General features: G+C 35.3%; 1 protein-coding gene across 1 annotated transcript in view; it reads right to left on the reverse strand.

Annotated features, from left to right (window-relative positions):
- The window catches only part of LOC139120443 (golgin subfamily A member 4-like), a 101,662-nt gene that overhangs the window by 43,933 nt on the left and 40,198 nt on the right, over window positions 1–17,531 (reverse strand). Inside the window, 10 exon segments of the mRNA XM_070684852.1 lie at window positions 320–466; window positions 837–911; window positions 6,053–6,106; window positions 9,432–9,488; window positions 10,498–10,719; window positions 11,459–11,605; window positions 12,662–12,964; window positions 13,582–13,761; window positions 14,284–14,415; window positions 15,388–15,510. Of these exon segments, the coding sequence (XP_070540953.1) occupies window positions 320–466; window positions 837–911; window positions 6,053–6,106; window positions 9,432–9,488; window positions 10,498–10,719; window positions 11,459–11,605; window positions 12,662–12,964; window positions 13,582–13,761; window positions 14,284–14,415; window positions 15,388–15,510 (1,440 nt within the window).

Below are 17,531 nucleotides of genomic sequence, written 5' to 3' on the forward strand. Positions count from 1 at the left end.
AGCATGTGTGATTAAACTTACTGCGCAGTTTTCAACTTTTCTCAAAAATACATTTGAACCACAAATTTCAAACATTTGGATCACATTCCACAATGTCGGTGACAAACAAGTGGCTGGTTAAAATACTTGGCTTCTTGTTATTTATGATTTATTTTCTGTACTAGAATTTACTGATTACCAGCACCTTCATTTGTGTTGATTCTTTTTTATTCAACTTTTTCCAAAATGTTTGTTTTAGCTTTAAAATAAGGTACATCACTGACACTGAAAACAGAGTAACATAAGCTATCAATTCAACAACACATGTAGTCATACTAACCTTGTTGGACTCCTCAAGCTCACTAAGTTTATTTCGAAGTTCCGCTTCCAAACTACATATCTTGGCAGCCAGCCTGTCTTTCTCGTGTTCCAAATCCATAGTTTTCCTCTTAAGACTGCTTTCCGTCGCAGTCATTTTCTTGAGTTTCTAGGAGGGAAAAACAAAATTGGAAAAAAATAAATTTTGTAAATTCAAGAGATTGAAATCAGATGAAATTAAATTATTGAAATTAAGTCTACTTATGGACTTTGTCTGCTTTTCTGAAAACATGTCTGTTCATTTGAGTCCACCACACCTGAGAGACTAATAGCTGGCACTTCTATAGACAGACTGCAAATGGTTGCTGATAAAGCTTGAAGATTGTCTATCATTGACATTGTACTGAAACACTAACACACACTTTACCATTGAAAGGTTGAATGTGACCTGCTTTTCCATCACAACAAGTTGGTTTGCAAGTGGGTACAGGGAAAAAAAGGCTAAAAGATCTGTAAGATAAACAGGTATTTCAACCTACCAGGTCTGCAATATCAAGCATTGCTCTGGCTCGCACCAGTGTTTTCTTTTCTTCCACTGAGAGCCTATCTTGTTCCTGTAACCAGAGAGAGAGAAACATGTGTGAACTATGGTGCAAAACTTTATTAGACTATATACGAATTGATTCCTTGTGATGAGATATTCTTTATTTCCGTCAGCAATATCAAGTTTGTTTTTGATTAGAGTTGTTAAAACAGTTGATGAAATATGTAATATTGTATTTAATGTATCATTGGCGTGGCAGATTTACTACATAATAATACCAGTATCCATTCGAGTAAAAAAACTTCTTAAATACTAGCGTAACATGAACTTGCAATTTCTCATATAATTTCCAGTCATTCATACATGCACCAGAAATGCCCACTTCTTTAAATTTTTTTAAAGTTTTGCATGAAAAATATTAACAGCTAAAACATGAGTCCAAAGAAAAGATACCATGACACCACTCCTTTAAAAACTTTTGCATGAAAAATATTAACAGCTAAAACTTGAGTCCAAAGAAAAGATACCATGACACCACTCCTTTAAAAACTTTTTCATGAAAAATATTAACAGCTAAAACTTGAGTCCAAAGAAAAGATACCATGACACCACTCCTTTAAAAACTTTTGCATGAAAAATATTAATAGCTAAAACTTGAGTCCAAAGAAAAGATACCATGACACCACTCCTTTCATAATGACAGACAGGATCAAAAAAACATCCGCTTGGTAGACGTCTACTGGCGTATTTTCAAGATTTGTCAAATTAAAGCTGTAACTTTTGAGGTTAATTCCAGTGTTCTGTATTGCTTTTTAGAACAGAGTTCTTTGTTTTAATCCTCAAAAATCATCATAAAATGCTTGATGTCATATCTGTCAACACAGCCTGTATGTGTATGGCATCAAATGTCATTGTTGAAAACTGATTCACAAGTTTACTTTCAACCAGAACACGTTTGTTTCAGGTAGTATGTGAGAACAAAAATCAAGGAGCACCTTGCAAAGTTTGGAACCATAGAAACAAATTACCTAAAAATTCAAAAATGGCTGCTGTCCCAATGCTAACTATATAGGGGGAAATGAAATTTTTAAATTTTCGAAAACTGTTCTTACTGCAAGAGCTTTCAAAAGAGCCCCCACATGTGGTAGACCAGAAAAGAATTGAAAAAAATTTGAGAGTCTGAATATCTGTCCCTGTCGCACATTCTACCATTGTGCATATTGCACAAAATGTGTACCTGGTAGCATTTGCAGAGCTATATGTAATTCTTTCAATTTCAACATGGTTTAGGGTGAAGAAGAAAAAATGTACCAAGTCTTGTTTTCTAGTGAAAAAAATAAAATCGTAGAAGTTACAGCTAACGTTCTTTTTTCACCCTTTGAATGACAGACATAACATTTTTAAAACAGATTTTCAGCCTGTAATTTATCTCTGGGTTACTTCCAGAACATTACACAATATCACAATGTCTATAATACCATTAAATCCATCTGATTCCTGTCAATGCAATTCAGCTGATGAACTGATGGTGTCAATGAGATGCTAGTGCAGCTGGGTCAAACAAGCCTGAAAGGTGAATGCCCTGTATACCTAAAATTGCTCATACTACAATAACAGAGAAAAGTGCTGGGCAATTGCATTTCATTGAAGGTGCACCGTCAATCTATAATTTTGATCTACTAGTTATGTCTTCTACTACTGTTCTTAAGAAAAGAGACTTTTTTTTTGAAAAGGTTTTCACGTTTGACCTCACTGTAAAAACAAGAGGTTTATTCTTGTCCTGATACAATTCAATGAATGAGTATTACAGAAAATGGGACAAAATCATAATTTTCTATGTTTGAACAACATGGACACCAGTTAACAAACGAAACTGGGTTACACTTAGGGTTTTTATTTGCCAAAGAATTAAGCTATAAATCGATGAATCTTTGCACATTGCCAATGGAAAATTCATTTTAAGTAACACTGTCATGAACTTATAGTGAAAATAGATCATTTCATTTATAAGTATTCTTGTGAAATCACAGTTTTTCATAAACACTACACCCAATCCTTGTTTAACGCTGTACGTACATGTTTCTATAAAACATAATAAATTTCACCCTTTTCATATTTTTGTCAAAACTCTGAATTAGCTGTTGGTGAAAGCTACCACATTTCTAAAGACTCCTTATTAAAATTGATATTTCAAAATTCATCGAACATTATTGAGAATAATTTGCCAAAAAACAACAATATTTTACTTTGAAACAGAAAATAACTCACAAATCTTACTATTAGTGGTAAGTAGCATATGCACAATGAAATTGACTGTTTCAAAGTATTACCTATTCTTGGGAGCAACCAGATGGTACAATGCAATGGTTTCAAAAATAAGTAATTCCTTCTGTGTTTGCTTATCATGTATTTGCCTGAACAGCTAGTGTTATAAAAAATTTCTCCCCCTTCAATAATTAATTTGATAGCTATATGACTTTATCAGAACTGTATTTTCTCAGAATGTCAGACAGTCATTTGACATATACGGTACCGGTCCCTGTCACACCAATGTTGTCAAAGTTGATCAAGGTGACAACTTGTGACATTTGCATGTGTCATTACTCTGACATGTCCAATATACAAAGACAACCTCACTACAATACGAAACACACCATTCTCCATGTGCGACATCATGCATACAACATAGGCAATCCTTACCAGAAGGTATAGGGTCTTTCCTGACATTTTGAGCAACTGTTTATGTCCTCAAGCACAAAATATAAAATAATTTGTAAACATGTACAGCGACAGGTGTCCTACTGTTCCTGATCAACGATGATAATTTTGGCTGTTATCATATCCTGAACCAATCGCTAATTGTCACAGAACAATGAGACAATCAAGCAGAACAATGTAACACGTAGTAACAATGAAAGTATGTACCTCCCGCTGTCTGTCTCTCCTGAGCATTGCGGCTGTCTTTGGCAGAGGAAAGCTGGCCATAATTGTGATTAAAAAAGCCCAGTGTTACACTCTGTTCTAGTCGGATAATACACCGATACACATCCTACTCCTGTTCGTACATGTTTTACCAGCCATGGTACCGCACTTTCGTTCAACGTATCCCATTTGGTCAGGATACTATTTAGCAATTTTGCTGGTTGTGGAGTTTATTTTTGGCACTAATATGTCTAACATTAAGTGCCACGCTGAACCCCTAAATAGTTGAGGGGTTTTTAATTCCAATGTTGGAAAAGGAAAGTCAAATAATTGATATAATTTAAATTTGAAAATATTTTACTGAAGAAAGTTAAAATCATGAACATTGCAGACAACTGTAAAAGTATATGACACAAAAACACTGCACCATCATTATTTTCCATATACCAGTTCTTTAATTTCTATAAACTAAATATAACTGACTGTTTTATCAAGAACAAATTCTCCATGGAACCTCAATCATATTATCATTATGATCTCAATAGTTTATTTACATTCTCTATATATAGAATTAAATTTACACAAAATGGTAAATCTACTGATGTTGATCCACAACTTTGTTCTCCATGCGGGTTTCCAAACAAGGTCAGAGTATCAAGCTCAAACCATTAACTGTGAGGGTGGGTAACATGGATGACCTTTGACCTGGTTCATACCACCATTTTTCCCCAATAGAGACTGTTTATATACAAAGGATGACTATTCCAAATAGAGGAAGTTATTGCTATCTTATCAAAATGGAGGTTGTTCCCTTCAAAACATGCAGTAATCTTACAATTACATGGATGACCTTTGACCTGGTTCATACCATCATTTTTACAACAAAGACTTTATATACAAAGGATGACTATTCCGAATAGAGGAAGTTAATTGCTATCTTACCAAAATGGAAGGTAGCCCCTTCAAAAAATGCTGTAATCTTAAAACCCATACCTGACTGTCAACATCAAAGAAATGTGGTATATTTGGTATATTTTAACAGTACAAACACACAAGGGTAAATTCCAAGCCGTACAGTGCAGATGAAGGAATTTTGACACAACATTTAACCCTTGGTATGCATTGCATCATGTTTGATCATGATTATCAAAATAACAATCACTTACTCATCAGTTACACATTTTAAATTTGATGGGACATTGAAAACACTATGGCTACTTGAATACTGAAGGTTAGAGTATGTTTTTACCTTTACCTAACTGAAATTACAATTTTTTCATAGTTGAAAAACTGTTGCTAAGTCACATTCACTGTGTCAAGCATAGCGTTCATCGTAACTTGAAGTAAATCTACGTATTAGAACTGCAGGACATTTGTGGTGCTATCATTCTACGTCTCCAGTAAAATTTTATATCCACAAGAAAATTGTCAACATGTTAGAATCTACTACATCTTTAATGTAAGGACAATATTAAAGCTGCATTTTTTGTATTCTTTGAAAACTCTCTGCACAAATTAACAAAGATATCCTTTGTTTCAAAACTTATCACAAATCAATATACGATTCATGAATTCAACGCGGTGTCTCGCCCTTGTCATCGCTGCAATGAGGAACTACAAAAGATAGTACAGAACCTTACTAACCCCTAACCCAAAAATTCCACCAGCATTACAATATTCTTTTGTTCTTTCTCTTCAGAAGCAAGAAAGAAAAACAAATTTGATGTACTAGAAGCATTTCACACTGAATCCAAAGTTTAGTGATATGACCTGCCCAATAAACCACCTGTTGATGCAGATCCAAAGAAGAATAAGTCCAACTATAGAGGGCATACTTCATTTGAGGCAGGTTTTATCAGGTCATAAACTTCACTTGTGACCATCCTATATTGTCAACTCTTTGTTCGAGAGATTTTACATGCTTTATATGACGAAATTCCCAAGAAAACAGCACTGAAACTCAAAACTTCTTTCATCCATGCCAGCTAATAAAGTAAAAATTCCTCGGATACTTAGTGTAAACTATTAAAGTGCACTTAATGTCCGAATTACGGGCATGTCGTTAGTTTATTAGTTCCTACACTTCTGTATGATATTTATTACTTGTTTACTCAAAGGCATTGAAATCTACACATAGCATTCAAACCAACTCAGTTCACACTTACATTCCACTGCAATAATAGGTGTGATTTGACCATGGCATTGCTGGTTTCTGAACAGAACCATATCAATTACAATCTCTGTCAGCTGATCAAACTTTAAGGAGGGTGAAAAACCAGAGACACTCACCTGAAGGCTTCCCATTTTCTCAAGTTTCTTCTTAATCTCCGAAACAGACATTCCCTGGAAGAGATCGGAGGATTCCATGAGTTCTGACCAATACTTGCTGCCAATCTTCACCAACAATGACTGGCAAAAAACAGACAACTTTTTTTTGCTCTGAAGTCCCAGACAGGCAATTACTAATTACATATCTGACTAGTTCTAATGCAAATCCCATGCAGAAGAAAAGACATATTTGTGATAGGACGGCATATCACAGCACAGACTAAAGCAGGCTTTGGACAAGCTCCAAGAAATTGGGAGAAAACGCAACATGTGTACATTACCCCCTGCAGATTGATCACATTAACTTGCAAACTTGACGGCAGAAATGCTGAGATCACCGCGTACAAATTTTTATGACTGCCTGTACGTCAACAGTATGATGAAACAAACCTGACATTGCAATGAACAGAGTGACTATGGATACCGACCCAGAGCAATATGCATACCATAAGATGATAATTAGAAGCCTTATAAATTATTTTTGAAACAAAATCAATAACCCTGGCCGCAAACCATAGACTTTGCTCTTCTGAAGACGTGTGACCTACATTTTTTTGTATCGATTGATTGTTATGGTGATTTCACCTGTACTGGTGAGTGAATGACCCGCTACACCTCCACTGAGTCAACAACGGAATTTCACATGGATTTTTTCAGCTAATAAAACAGAACAACCAAAAACTGTTCCCACTTGAAACTGAACAGTGTTGGTAGGTGTGAATCATGATGAAATATTTGAATCATAGCTTTCAATCTTTTGTCTATAATTGAAGTTGCTGATTCAGGACCCAGTCAACTGTCAATCTTTAAAACGGCTAATGATGAACTGTTGCATTGTTTTGTTTAAACTTTATCTTGTAGGCTTAGGACAAAAACATTTTAATCGATTAGTACAGCAAAACAACTTCATCACAACGACACATGGGAGTAATGTTTGCATGGTCAGTCATACAGCAAAGTTTCAAACATATTTGTCATTTTTACAAATCTTAGTTGACTTTTGACTTTGTTTATGCACAGAGAAATTAGCATTTTTTCGCCCAATACTGAATCTTTTACTGTGGATTAAAATTGAAAATACTTGTTTAAAACTTGAGATAGTTTTTAACCTTCAAATTGGTACCAACTAATATCATGCCAAATAAGTTGTGAATCATGAATTCTTGAAAAATGGTACTGATCAATCCATGAAGTCACAGAGAGAAGTATTCATTAATATTTTTTACATGTCTTCAACTTTTTTCATGCAAAAATATACTTATTTTTATGAGTAACCGCCTGGCAAAGAAATAATATGCGCAAACAAGAGCCACATGCATAAGGAAGCAAAAGGTTGTATTTTTAATGTCCCCATATATGCAACTTAAAAAGGAAAATATGGCAGGCTATATAATGATGGAAAATGGAAGTACCTCGTCGCTATGGAGATTTGTCAGCTGATGGGTCAGCAAAATTAATGAAAAAAATCACTGTGAATGTTGTTATGAATTTGACAAGATGTAAGATACACTGACGACAGAACTGTTTTGCCATGCAATGTCTGTGCTAGAAAGCTTCAAGTATTGATAGGTCAACATCTATGCAAATATTTTGATGCGACTTTCTGCCCATGTATTGACGTGACGTGAACGTCTTTTTCTTTCTCTCTCAATAGAATACTGATATGCTACCTAGGGCTTAGAGAACAAACCGCAAAGAACTCTGCATTCTGGAAAATGTGATAACGCACGCACATATTACACTAGACAGGGGACTCTGAACAATGTGACTGAACCAGTGAAGTGCTCAGTCAACATACATATCTGTGTTACCCAAGTGAATCAACTATACACATATTGAAAATTAATTCTGCTTCTGTATTCAGTAATGGAAAAATGATCACGTAACACAGTGACTGTACTGTGTTGAGCGTTTTAAGATTAGATGGAGGATCAAGGACCAATGAAAACCAGGCTTCCTTTGGGTGGATTTCATTCAGACATTAAAAGTTTGTTTGGAACTTCTCCCAAAGTACAATTTATTGTCTGCTTCACCAACAATAAATTTTGACCTTGATTTACTAGTCTTTCCAAAACGGTCAGTGTTATGGTACTTGCTGTCAATTTAGCCCTGAACTACAAACTGTCACTAATGGACATTTAGATTTTTTATCCAATGATGATAAATAACCGATGCCCAGCAAGGTGACTTTACATTGGTTTTCGCTGTTTCAATAGGTCCCTCTACTTCAATATTTTCCTCTGATCAATACAAACTTATTGAAAGATAATTCTTCCACATTTGGTGACACAACTATTGTTAGCTCATGAAACAGATTGTAATATCTAAATGACAGTGCATTACACAAACTATCTACTCTGAATATCTAATTCTACAAAGGAGACAATAAACATGCATGCTGGTACATTTATAGTCATTCAAACACGGTACCTAGAATATTCAATGCTATCTATTCAATGCTAAAAATACGAAAACATTCATTAGTAACATTCACCGAAGACAAATTCTGTAAATACAAGAGACATGACGTTAATACAAAGTAACATAACAAAACGATACCAGTCCCAAATAATATGAGACAACATCTATGTGTATAGTCATAGTCTTTGTAAAATAGTTTTATGATATGACAAAGTTTGTGACACTTATAAATTTCATGGAAACAACAAGCTTGATAGAGCAATATATTTGTTTTCTTCACTTTGGCAAAACTGTCAGATTTACATATTGTTACTAAACCCTAATTGTCTGCTTTAAGCAATAATTCTCATCTATATCATTGCTACCTTGACATTGAGAAATTTTTATAAGAAATTAGACATTTTACCTGTAATATATCATATCGACATTCTACTGGTATAATTTAAGTGCAATATTTTGAACCTCATGATGAAAGGTCGTCTGAATATAAAGATCAAACTTTGGGATTAAACACAAACCCTTTCTAATCAAAACTTTTTCTATGAAACGTTCACTGATGTTTGACAAGATTTTTCGATGACAAAAAATCAGAAATTCCCATGAATTCATAAAATTTTAGGTCAGCTAGCTATTAACAGAGTTTTATAAAAATGCTCAGTAAAATTAAACAATAATCAAACAATATCAGTAGCAAAAGATTTAAGATTGTAAATTTTGATTGGCGAACAACAAAGTTACACCGTTGTATCATTTTGTTCATCATATTGACTATTAAAGACAAAGACTATGACTGTATTCACATAAAATTACAACAGTACGACAATTGGTATAAAAATTACAGAGTACACTGGGGAGGGATACGACTGGGACACCACTGCACTGGACTACATTTACATTTGGTGGAGTTTTATTTCCTTACTGTAAAGCCTTCCTCGGTAACGGCGATTTGTAAAGCATTGCCATCACTCTCTGCCACCTGTAACACAATTCACTATGTCAATTCCAAAGGGACACCAGATGTCTGCCGATTTGTTTTGACACAAAAATGTGACCAGATCAGAGCTAATCGACTGAAGAGATTCCGATTCCCCTAAACAGTCTACAGGCATCTCTTTGTAGCAAAAAAAATTGAAAATATTGCAGCAGAAAAACTTGAAATTAGGCTATTTCTTTGAGACCTTGGTATCTAAAAACTTTGGTTGTTGTGATGTTTATTTTGTATGATGTCACACACAAAAATTTCCATCCATAAATAAGTGGATGTTGAAAAAATATCTTCATGTATATAGTTTGCATGCAGTACATACAACAACCAAAGATACAACTGCATTTTAATAACTTATACCAATCAACAAATTTCAATTTCATTTATGAACAGAGCATTCAGCCTTCGAACACAATCCTCAGTACTATTAATTAACCCTTGGAGCACCAAGTCAATTTTTTGTCACCTTTATAAATATTACCTTAGTCAATTTTTTTCAGATTTTTACCAAAATTTGATAAAAACTGTAGCCAATAAAATATGATGTCCATTTTGTCCAAAATTATTAAAAGACTCACAGAAAAATTCATAAAAATTTGTAAAATATTGCACTAAAATGTTGGTGGGAAACATTACAGCACTAAAAGGGTTAATACTGTAATTTATACTGGTAAGAACAACTCTCTTGTGATTGTGCGACTGTGAAAACAGATGACAACTTGTTTGTGAACTCTTCATCTCATGTCATAATGTGACACCCACGATATACAGGGTCAGACCAGACAATGTCTTCTGTACCATTAGCAGATTCCTTTGTGTACTAAACATAACAAAACCTCAAGCTAGCCAAACCATCCATCGCTAATCTATGGTGCTCTTGCAGAGACCTGCAGCGCAAATGTCTAACGCATACACTATGTGATAACTGCCATATTCTTCTATGTTGAATACCCACTATATGAACTAAAACACTATTCCACTGAAAAAAACCAAATCTCACCTCAATTTCTGGCAAAACCGATGTCGTAGGTGAATCGGATCTCTTGACTAGCTTCTCCGGTGACTCTGATGACAGAGAGGATAGGGATTCCGGCGTTACGGAATGTGCCGTCTCCATTCTCTCTTCCAGTTCTAAGATACGGAATTCCAGTAGTTCGTTTTGGTCTTTAGAATCTCGTAAGTCAAACTTAACTTTGTTGATGTTTTCCTCTTGGTCTTTGATCTAGGAAGGAAATGAATGAAATATGGAAAAGCATGTGATAACGAATGCCAAGCCTGATTTTTTTGGATCGACTGCCCTACAAATACTAGTTGCTTTCTGAGTGTAGTCTTGGAAGCAGCAAAAAAATCTCTAAAGGTTGGTCACTGGGTCAAAATGCAACAGCCAACAAATGCCTATCAGGTTGCTTCACCAGATATCTATTTTCCTTGCAAGACTTCAATTTGAATTGCCAGTGAACGCAACAAAAGACACAAGATTGTATTACGGTTGCATGACACCAGTCACTATAGACTATAGTATAGACGGGTCTGGAATTAGCTGCTTCTCAGAGGATAATGTTCTCTCAAGCCTCACTGAAAATTCTTCAAGAGTGATTATAAGTCAAGCCTTCCTATGTATACTGCCATGTTGATCTCAGTAAATTTTTTGAACATGATTTTTAATTTCGCCTAGACGCAAAGTAAATACTATCATGTGTATCTTAGCATATTAAAAGTACTTCATGCCTTTTAACCCTTTCAATACCAAAGTTTAGAAAAGTCCTATTGTTTTCTAGTGCAAGGTTGGACAAGGAGGGGTGAAAGGGTTAAGCTACCATTTCTCAGGCAATCAGTCACCTACTCTTGATTTGCACAAAGCTTTGAACAGCCCTGTCTTCAGTATTCCATAAACAAAATCTTCACTGACACCTTTTTCTCAAGCTTTTCCATGACTACAACTGAAGATTTGGAACAGTTACCTTTTCCTGTAGTTTTCTATTTAACATAATCAACTTTTGCTTTTCTTCCACCCAGCCAGAGTCTTTGCCTTGCTCATGGACAATGTTGTTCAAGTCTTCTATTCTAGCTTGACTGTCAAGGAGGTCCAGCTCTAGTTGTTGTCGAAGCTGCGGCAAAGAGAGAAAATATACTGATGCGTAAAATCAATACAAGCTGTTACAAATCAATAATGTGGTTATCGGAAATCAGTTTATCTGATATAGGGGATCAAAATAGCCAGACATACCTTACATTGTCTCGAGACCCTCCCATCACAATCTGAGATGTACAGGCTTTATTAAAGCACCTTTAGTTGTAACTTATGGTGAATTTTCCTGTATTTTTGTTCAGTTTTGTGCAATAAAGTAGCATGCTTACATATAGACCTTTTCTTTGGTTATCCCACAATCCATTGCAGGGGCAGTTTAAAACTGTGCATATGCACTCGAAACAAAATGTGACTTTTGTTGTGTTGCATACAAATTGTATCACATTGTCCAGTCATACAGTTCATGATGCTAAATATTTTTTGGTGCCTCGTGTTTAAATCGATGACCAATGTATTGAATGAATGAATTGGCCATGGTAGCATCACCCATAACTGCCAGAAGTTCATCACCCTGCTGCGAAAAGCTTCATGGAAGCGGTAAGAGGCCTACTGCACACAATGCTTTGATTTGGTGAAGCTGATTATTTATATTTTGACACACTCCAGGGTGAAAAATAACAGAACATTATTAAGAGTTACAGTTATTTTTCCTTTAAAGGTAGAATGTGCCTCGGGGACAGATATTCAGACTCTCAAACTTTTATAATTTTTTTCTGATATACCACTTTTAGGGAGCTCATTTTAAAGCTCTTGATGTGAGGAAAATTTTCAGTTTTTTGATAATCGAAAATATTGTTTTTCTCCATAAAGTTAACACAGGCATGGTGGCCATTTTGAATTTCAAATATCGGTAAATCTTGGATAATTTGTTTCTCTAGTACAAAAATTTGCACTTTGACCCCGATTCTTATTCTTGATTTTGAAACAGCATAGTTAAAAGATTCCTTGAGGAACGTTTGAGCAAAAGTTTAAGTCCTTCACTTTCGAGGCGCATACTACCTTAAGTGGTAGAATATCAATCGGTCATCAGAAATCAGTCATTTTATTATCTGATGATGAAAGTAGCCCACCATACCTTACATTCTCTCTGTACATCGAGGGACCCTCCTATCATAGCCTGTAGTCGTGCATAGGCTTTCTTCAGCTGTAAATATTCTTTGGAAAGCTGCTGGTAATTTCCTTCTAGTTCGGCTCTTTCGAGTTCGTCCCATTCCCCAGACAGGGTGTTGTCGGACATCTGGGAAATGGACGATGCAATGGACGCAGAATCTATTCCAGTTTCATCTTCTTGGCCTTTAGGGGACTCCAGAATTGCGGGCTGTCTCCGCCTTGCTCTTCTCCGCCTGTGTTGGATGAGATCAAGCCGACGATCTCTTTCCTGAAACACAAGGCAACATAACTTTTATTGTTTTAATAGTAGTTTTTGTACATGATACATTTCAAAACTGCAGAATATTTAAAATTTAAATCTGCTGTGTGTTTTTAGTTAAAGTGTGGTAGTAAATGAAAGTCAACAGGTGAAAACACTTTTGACTAGACACTGCCTCTTGGAGACCTGTGGTGAACTGCTTCTAGACCTGTGGTGAACTGTGAGACTAGAATTCCCTTAGTGCAAATTTACATGAACCTTTACAGTATGTCTTCACGCAAAGCAGCTACATACATCAAGACAAAGGGAAAGCGGGTGTGTAGGGAAGGGATGCACAAACCAAGTTTTCCATGGTCTGAGTTGACATAATTTTTCACCCAAAGTCAGGATTCTCCCATTTTGTGGCCCTATGATCAAGTTAGTGCAAATAGAGGTGTATATCAAAACAATACACAGGAATATGAAGTTAGGCTGTAGGACCACCAAATTTTCCTCAATACTGGCTACTGAAGACCAGGTCTAATTTGCCAATCTTTCCAAATCCACTGTAGATTTGAATGGAAGCAATAATAAAATAGGGATAATGCAAACTTTGCTACAATATCAGAACTCATCAGCCTACTCACAATGATTTGTTGTTTGAGTTCAGTGATTGTTTTAAAGTGATCATCGGCTTGCTTCTTCAGCTGCTCTACTTCACTTTGATCATCAGAAGAGTTTTTACTCAGTCTACCATTTATCTCTACGGTTGGTGATTTCCTTGGATGTTGAGCATCCTGTCTCCTGATAGGGATCCTGGATCCTCTCTGCAAGAAAAAAAAAGTTTCGCATGTACAATTTTTTACCATCAAATTTTGTTATACCCCTATTGTTGTCAATAGGATGAGAAAAACCTATTTATAATGAAATAAAGTGAATGTCTCAATTTTTGTTTGGTTTTGATTTTTTCTTGAGCCTCATATGTCAACTTATTACACTGCTCATTCAAGTTTTTGATATCATTCACAGTCTACACAGAATTCCAGAATTACTGTAAAGCTACTGCGAATTTACTGAAGTTAGAAATTTGGACAAATACTGTAATTTACAACAGCTTAAAAGTCTAGAAGGTGAGACATGATATGTGAATAACACTTTTGCATGATTCTATTGCTTCACAATTGACTCGCTAATAACTATATGAATAGACTGTGACTGGAACTGATGGTTTTGCACAATAAGACAACTCCCCTCCTTCTTTTCTTGTCTGTAAAAGTCAGACAAGATGTTTTTTTGTCCAAATATGCCAACATTAAAGTAACAGAGAGAGCATGGTTACAAAGACTTACAAGTTTATTGTTGTCTTCATTGAGAAACTTGCACCTGTCTTCAAGCCTCTTCTTATCATGTTCCAGATCTTGGATCTGTTTTGCGAGTTTATATCTCTCCGATGTGAAATCTGAGTTCTTCAGCTTTGATTCCTATATTTCACAAAGTGAAAAAACATGAGTCTGTCATCAACTTGGCTCATCTTAATTGGTTTTATCATGTTTTTGGGGTTTTTTTTTTAACTTGCCTACCGGTATACTAATATTTCATGATCTCATTCTTCAAATAATGAGTGGATTCCATTAATCTGTCTTTCATACCCTGACAACACTTATACTATAGGCAGCTCAAATCATTTTATCAAATGTCGTATCATGTTGATTAGGTTTGATGCTTTTTTATGCATCTATTATATCCAACTTAGCGCAAATTTCTCTTCATGTAATGTCGATCAATATAATTTTATGTGATCTTTTCAGCACATTTTTATACTTTTCTTGTTTTTGTAATATCATATAATTTGTCACAAACATTATTTGATTTATCATCCATTGTATAGATATTTGATCCTGGGTACTAAAACCACAAAAATATTTCCCATTTGTGAAATAGGGTTCTTGTGATGGAAGCAGCTGTGGTAGTTTTTTCCGAAACAATGCTAAATTACAATGTTAGATAATTATCAAAGAAAAGACATCAGTACCGTGTTCTGTGTCTATTTTAAACACACCTCTTGAGCCGTTACTAATATCTACATATACATGTACATTACCTGTAATTTGTTGGTTGACACTTGACAAAATCTCAAACATAAATAACACAAAACAAAAATACTAAAACAATACAGGATTTTTGACGACACATCGAACACATGAACAAATAAACACTTTGAGCATGTACAACAAACATTTTTTTTCACAGGATGTCTTCACAGAAATTTCTTTTTGACTGACCAAAAGTATTCTTATTTTCTTCAGATAATGCCTTCTGCACTATCCCTTTGACGAAACTTTAGCATCAAGTTTCAACTCTTCCTGCTAACCAATGTCAGAGTTTGAACTAATATCGATATAAACCATTTATACTCTTTAAAGTGATGGAATTGTCCAGTTTGAAAGACATACCAACACAGCTTTATCCTTTAAAAGTGTCTCATTCACGATTTCCAGTCGTCGAATGAAAGCGATGAGCTCGGTTAGTTTGCGGTGAAACCGTTCTCTCTCGAAGTCCTCTAAGGCCTGAGAGTCCTGGTCATTTGGTTGTTGCCATGCAGATAAACACAAGATGGTCAATTTTGTATTTCTTGTATTTATTATTTATTTAAGTGTGTTTTTATTAATTTTGGTTAAGTATGTGTTTGACAGAATAAATCAGACAAATGTCCAATGTGAGATTACCAAGCGAAATGAGTGAGCGTGACAAGCTGGCCAGACACTCCGAACTGAAAAGTGCAAAATCACATTTGCTGCTGAGAAACCAGACCTACAACACAGGAATGACATCAAAATTTGCATTTGAGATCAATTTATGAGAAAGTTCCTCATCATGGAAGAGAAGGCTTTACACTGAGAAGTCCACAGAATGTTTTCCCTGCATTATAGTGTTACTGCTATTGATTTTTCACAGGTATTGCTCTACTCCTTGATCAGTTTTACCACAGAACAGTATACATAATGCTGGCAAAGAATGTAAAACATTCAGCTCTTATGAAGTCTCTGAAAACTTGATGCACTGTTAGAAACTGTTTCAAATATGCTACAAGTACTTTTGATTGATACAAGTGATGTCAGACAGAGAAGACATAATGCTAAAGTAGAACTTCTACAAAATTAATATAGCGCCCTCACATTACTGACTGAATATTTCCTTTGTTTTTTTAGTTCAACCTCATTTGAGAACTCTTACAAAAGATTAATCCTATGTTATGACATTTCCAGGTTTTTAATCTACAGTTGGTACATTTTGAGGTCATTCCTGTGCAAGTCAAAGCAGTGGATATTATTATTTGCCTTTAAAGCCACACCAATAAACCACCAAATGCATTGCAGACACTTCACAACAACCCTAAGTGAACAGATACACAACAGCTCAATATGGCCACCAATACCAAAAAAGTGTACCAGATACAGAGTTTTGCTAAAATTTTTAATTTACATGAAGCAACTGAATCAATGATGGAATACTGAAGAGACCAATTTTATATTAATTAGTGATAATTACAAAGCGCATTTATAAATTCTGAGCACTTTATCTGCATCAAGCCAATTACATTGCTGTAGATGCACACTGAGCAATTGAATTGCATTTCCGTTTATACATATACATATTCAAAACAAAATTTTCATTCAGCAAGAAAAAAAGAAATAATCACTGAGACCATAAAAAAGAGATCGATCAAAAAAAGCCAAATCCACAGTGAAAGATCACCAACACCAACACCGCAAACACCGTCAACACCACAACAAACTGTAGCATGATTGCAGTTCAGACATGACTTTGAAACCAATGTGATTTGACAGTCCCTGCCCTGTACACACATGACTGTTTTGTTTTACAAATTGGATTTATACCTAAACACTGGCCAAGTATTTGATTTCTTACATATTTTGTAATTTTTCAGTGACTACGTTATCAGGGTGGTAAAAGTGAGTTGGGGAAAAAACAACAAGCTCTTTTGATTTCCAGAAATGTCACTGGTTTTCAGTTGTTATTCAGCTTTTATATGTGTTAAAGTCTTTGGGTAGAATTACAAAAGGGCCCCCTCCACGTTAGTATTTATCTATCCTGTCTGCTTTGAAAATTTATGTCTTGCCTATGTCTCAGAATGTTCCAGTCTCAACATATTCCAATTTGGTTCTTTACATGTATACTGCAATTACTGACTGTATATCCTGATTCTATGGCAGCAAACTTAGTTATTTCAGTGTACATTTGAAACTGAATTTATCCGACACCAAACAAAACATGCATGTGTTGTGCAGGCGATAGAACACCACAGTGAGTGCATTGAAAACTTACAGGCAGAGAAGGAACTGGACTTAAAAATCTACGGTTGAGGACAGCACACTGAGACACCGTGGCATTGAACTGAGGCAGTGCTGATGGCATCTCCTTGTGATCACATGACAAATGGATGAATTAAGATGAGATTGTGAAAACATAATACGGGCAAGAAAAGATGCAGTTACACATATCTGAGAAAAATCCTTTACAATGCCTTATTCCTTGTACCAATTTTGTTGTCAACTTTATGATAAGCATGCTTTGC

The sequence above is a fragment of the Ptychodera flava genome, chromosome 20, assembly GCF_041260155.1.
Source record: "Ptychodera flava strain L36383 chromosome 20, AS_Pfla_20210202, whole genome shotgun sequence".
Lineage (NCBI taxonomy): Eukaryota > Metazoa > Hemichordata > Enteropneusta > Ptychoderidae > Ptychodera > Ptychodera flava.